Below are 4,879 nucleotides of genomic sequence, written 5' to 3'. Positions count from 1 at the left end.
CGGAGGGACCCTTGCTCTGCCCGAGCCGTCCTCACTCCGACTAGCCGGATCTGGTCTCTCCCCTTCACATTCTGGTAGCTTCTGCCTACCATACCCTTCTGAAGGCTCTAGATCCAGTGTAATCGCACCGCCTCAACCACCTCTTCTTTCCCTCTCTCCAGCACTCGAATCATGCCCGGTCGACCGTTCCGCTCTCGCTACGGTCTATCAGGTCCTCAGCCTACTCATGCAGCGAATGGGAAAGCGAAAGGGTCACAATGGGGGACGAAACGAGCGAAACCTGGACAACGTGTGGGAAGAATGGATGCATTCCCGGAAGATGGAGGGCAGAAAGTAGCGTCGAGTAGTGAGATCGAGGAGGATGAGGAGGAAGAAGAGAGGGAGAAGGCACCGAAAAAGTAAGTCTCAAGTTTTGCATTTTGTTTCTTGCGATGGATCATTGACGCACGTTCGGGTGGGTTAGACGTCGAGCAACCTCCGGAGCAGCGAAACAAGAACGCGCGAAAGCCGCTACGAAACGAGCTTCGTACGCTCGAATTCGAGGTCGAAGTCCCGAACGGGATGCTTTCGATTCGGATGAGGTTTCTTCGCATTCTTCAGACGTTGAACCTGATTCGGACGATCCGGATCGAGAGAGCAGTAAATTGGTGAGATGGAGGGAGAAGCAGAAACAAGCAAAGGCGAAACAAGATGAAGCTGAAGGAGGAGGAGGAGCGACGACGGCGAATCCGGATTTGGAGGAGATTAGGAGGAAACGAGCTGAAGCATTTGAGAAAAGGGCGAAGGAACAACAGACGATCGTAGTCGATGGGACTGATACCGAAGAAGAGAAGGAGTATCAAGCTAAGAAACGAGAGAAAGAATCGACTCGAGCTGAAAAAGGGAAAGGAAAGGAAGTCTCTACCGAGCCAAAAGTCACTCAAAAGAAACCAGCGAAGAAGAAGCAAAAATTCGACGAAGGAGTTCGACTAGGAGGACCTACGAAAGAAGACGAAATGGCACAATGGGAAAAAGAACTTGCTGATTTACCTCCTGCTCTTCGTGCGAAATACCTCAAACAACAGGCGAAGAAGCTTGGCATGTCTTCCACTACTACATCATCGAAGGAGGCGGTACCGAAGGCTTCGACTTCTCGTCAAACTCTGGACGATTCGCCTGAACCTCAGAACCGAGCTTATTCCTGTCGAAAAGATCAACTCTTCCTCGATTCGAGTTCTTCTGAAAATGTTGAAGATGAAGGGCGCCCTGCTCCTTCCAAGGTACGCAAGAACGAATCTCGCGCGGACCGTCGCCGTCGAACTCTCGGACAAAAATCGCAAACCTTTACTCAGCAAGTCACGATTCAAACTGGAGCGAGTGGTTCCGGATCCGCCGTTACGTTCATCATCGGAGGAGGAGGAGGAGGTCAACAGAAGAAACCCAAGCGTGACATCTTCAAAAAGAAGCGATCGAAGAACGCTCGTTCCCCTTCTCCCTCCTCTTACAATTCCGATTCCGATTCCTCCTCAGCCGAAGCTGGTGAACCTCTCGTACCAGCTTTCGTCGATCCTCGTCAAGAATACCAACGTCGTAAAGCTCGTGAGTTGTCGGATCCACCTACGGATGCGTTCTCGTCTTCGGGAGGTTCGGAAGACGAAGAAGAGAAGAAATCGAGGAAGAAACCACTCGTTGGGGGACGTCGTAAGAAGGGGGAGGATGAATTGTTGGATGAGTTTGAAAAGTTGGAGAGAGTCATGAAGGCGAAGAAGAGGGATTATAGGGAAAAGAGAGGACCGGGTTATTCGAATCCGAGGAAGAATTAGATGAAAATCGATTGAATGACTACTAGTTACACCCTTTACTCTCTACTTGTTTTACTTCACTCTCCCCGCTCTGTCTCTACTACGTCTTCCCTCGTCCATCGTTCTGATACTTCGTTTTTCGTTACACCTTTTGCTGAATTTTACGATTTTACTTTCTCCCGTCTCTCGACCTCTCAGCGAGCAAGTCTCTCAGCTGGAACAGAGCAAGAATGGGACGAGATAAGCAGGTTACAACAAAGACAAGATGAGACCATGATAAGAAGCGAAACAGGAACACAAGAAGAAAATGCTGCGAGTTGATCTAGAGGGAACTCCTCTGTTGACCCTTCATGAACCCCGCAAAGTACGCGTTCATCGCCTCGAACCCATCCTTATCGAGCGTAACGACGGCGCCGACGTATCCATCGGGACGAACGACGACGATCGAACCCTTTTCGAGCGAAACTCCGTACTTCTCGTGCAAGGCCGCTTTCGACGATTTACCAACTCGTCGATCGGGGATATCGTCCGAGTAGATTTGGGAGCGGTGAGTGCGGAGAGTGTAGGGGAGATCCTCAATCTAAGTCAAAACGAAAAGAGTCAGGTTTGATCGAGAAAAGAAAAAGGCGAAAAGTTTGATGTGCTTACATCCCATTCAGTGTGAGGATCAGCGAAAACGGTCAAGAAAGTGTAGAAGGGGTTGTGGTTAGGTTCTCGTTGACCTTGTTCAGGTTCGATGTGACGAGTTTCTTGCGAGTTGAAGACGGTCGCGGCTTGAACGGATTTCGAAGGTCGGTACAAGTTGACGAACGACGAAGGGGAAGAGAGGAATTGATCGAGTGCGGCGAGAGCAGGTTTCGACGATTCGTATCGACCAGCCATGACGTGAATTCTGTGAGGACGAAAAACGATCTCAGTTCGACGTGCGTTGCGAAATGAGAAGATTCCAACCTCACCGGAAAGCTCCGTTCATTTTCACTTCTTGTTGAATCCTGACGTGGTTCGCATCGATCGCACGAGTGACTTTACCGGGGAGTAATCGTTGACCAGCGATGAGTTTCGATCCTTCAGGGTTGAAGACTCCCTTCTTGTGGTAGTTCTTGACGAGTTCGGATTCGGGTAAAGCGTTGAGAACGTTTTGGAAGTAGATCGCTCCACAACCCGAAGTGACTGATAGAGAGAGAGAGAGAGAGCCAGTGTCAGTACACACAGTTAAAGGAGGGAAAGAAGGAAGAGGACTTTTCATCGACTCACAGAAAGCGTTCTTTTTGAAAGTTTCAATAAACAATTGAGCATCGACTGCTCCCTTCGCTTGAGCCTTCGTCGCATCGTCCGTCAACTGATCACTCTTCGGTGAACGACCCGAGAACAAAGTCGAGTACGCTTTATCGAACTTGAGCAACTCTTCCGCGACTCCCTTTCGTTCGTGTTCGTAAGTAGGGAGCAGGATCGAAGGGTCGGCGACACCTTTCTCGACGAGGTTGATCTTCCACGCGAGAGAGTACATGTCGAGCATTGAAATGTTCATACCTTGTCCGGCTTTCGGAGAATGAGTGTGAGTCGCGTCGCCTCCGAGGAAAACTCGATGATCGAGAGTGTAGTTCGAGGCGATACGTTGTCCGATTTCTACAACCGTCAAGAGTGTTAGTCATTGTCTGCTGAGAGACAATTAGAGAGATAGAAACTCACGGTAAACCGAGAACCAAGCCGTCTTTCCAAACTCGAGTTTGAACGGGTTGAAAATCTTCCTCGCCCTCTCCTTGCACACGTCCTCGCTCGCATCTCGACCGTAATGTTTCTGTTTTCCATCGGGACCTGCTTCGGCTTGGAGTTGAACGTAGAGTCGAACGAGTCCGGCTTCGCGAGGAATGACCATGATCGATCCGTCCGATTTAGAGTGGATCAAACATTTCGACATGATATCGGGGAAGTCGGTCTTACTGTTCGCGCGAATCTTTGTCAGTCAAAGTGCCGAGAGCAGGGGAGACAAAGACTGAGCGAAGAGAAGAAGACGAACACTTCGACGTCCATGACTCCCCAAATGATGTCCGATGCGTCTCCCAACATATTAATCTTCCCCTTCCACTCTCCATCACCTTCTTGTCCGCCCGAGATCGCCCTCCTGACAAGGGAACGAGCTCCATCGACTCCAAGTAAATATTTCGCACGGACGTTGAATTTCTCCTTCGTTTCTCCATGCGAGAACGTCGCCGAAACGGGGTACTCCGAGTTCGAAGAGGAAGAATCGGTCGAACAGGTTTCAAACTCGTAAGGACGGAAAACGTTGCCGTGAGGTGCCGGGGATTGTTTATCGGAAGGAAGGTAGGGTCGTCGTGCTGCAACTTCGTCGAGGAAGGAACGTTCGATGAGTCCTTGGTGGAGGAGGAGAGTATAGTTGTCGACGACACTGAGGCAAAGAGGGAATTAGCTTTCAAGCACGATGAGAGGAGGGCGAAGAGGTGACTCACTCGATGAAGTCGGGACAAGAAGGAGCACGGGAAGTACGAGCGAGAGGTTTGTCATCGGTAGGATCCCAGAACGCAACTTCATAAACACTGTGGGTCGATTTCGACTCAGTTCTACGTTAAAAGCACGAGGAGAAAGAAGAGGGAAAACGAACCGAACTCCTTGATTAATCATTCGTTTCGCCAACGAAGCTTTTCCTTCCTCATAAAACACTCCTCCAATATTCCTCAAGACCTATCAACTCTTCCCTTTCGTTAGATTCGGTTATTCCGGTTCTGAAAGAGGCGAAAGGAGCTCACCTCGAGAGTTCTCGGTTGTAATCCGTCGGCACGTCCCGCCTCGGTCGTATGAGGTCTGTTATCGATATGTAACACTTTGAATCCGAACGTCGTCAAACACAAGTCTGCCATACATCCTGCAGGTCCTGCTCCGACGATAATGACACTGAAACAAACGAAAAGAGGAGATAGAAAGAGAGTGGAGGTTAGCTCCTCGTTTGAGAGCGTTGTAGGGGGGGGGGGGGGGGGTGGGGGGTTAAAAAAAAGTGTTTAAAATTGGGGTTTAAAAAATATTTAAACCAAATGAAGAATTAGTGTTAGATTTTTTTTTTTAGGTGTTATTTTTTGTAAAAA

At 49.4% G+C, this 4,879-nt stretch overlaps 1 protein-coding gene across 1 annotated transcript; it reads right to left on the bottom strand.

Annotated features, from left to right (window-relative positions):
* Positions 1–2,103: 2,103 nt before the first annotated feature.
* On the bottom strand, positions 2,104–4,691 carry JCM6883_000012 (uncharacterized protein; the record flags this gene model as incomplete). The annotated part of the gene is made up of 9 exons (XM_076635683.1): positions 2,104–2,361; positions 2,430–2,673; positions 2,738–2,951; positions 3,036–3,407; positions 3,471–3,721; positions 3,799–4,188; positions 4,250–4,336; positions 4,402–4,481; positions 4,547–4,691. Coding segments are annotated over 9 exons (2,041 nt in total), but the record flags the coding sequence as incomplete, so codon positions are not given.
* Between the last annotated feature and the right edge of the window lie 188 nt (positions 4,692–4,879).

This window comes from Sporobolomyces salmoneus (genome assembly GCF_050403485.1).
Source record: "Sporobolomyces salmoneus JCM6883 DNA, S_salmoneus_JCM6883_v1_ctg144, whole genome shotgun sequence".
Classification (NCBI taxonomy): domain Eukaryota; kingdom Fungi; phylum Basidiomycota; class Microbotryomycetes; order Sporidiobolales; family Sporidiobolaceae; genus Sporobolomyces; species Sporobolomyces salmoneus.
Note: the sequence above shows the minus strand (reverse complement) of the source record. Positions and strands in the feature narration are given on the sequence as shown.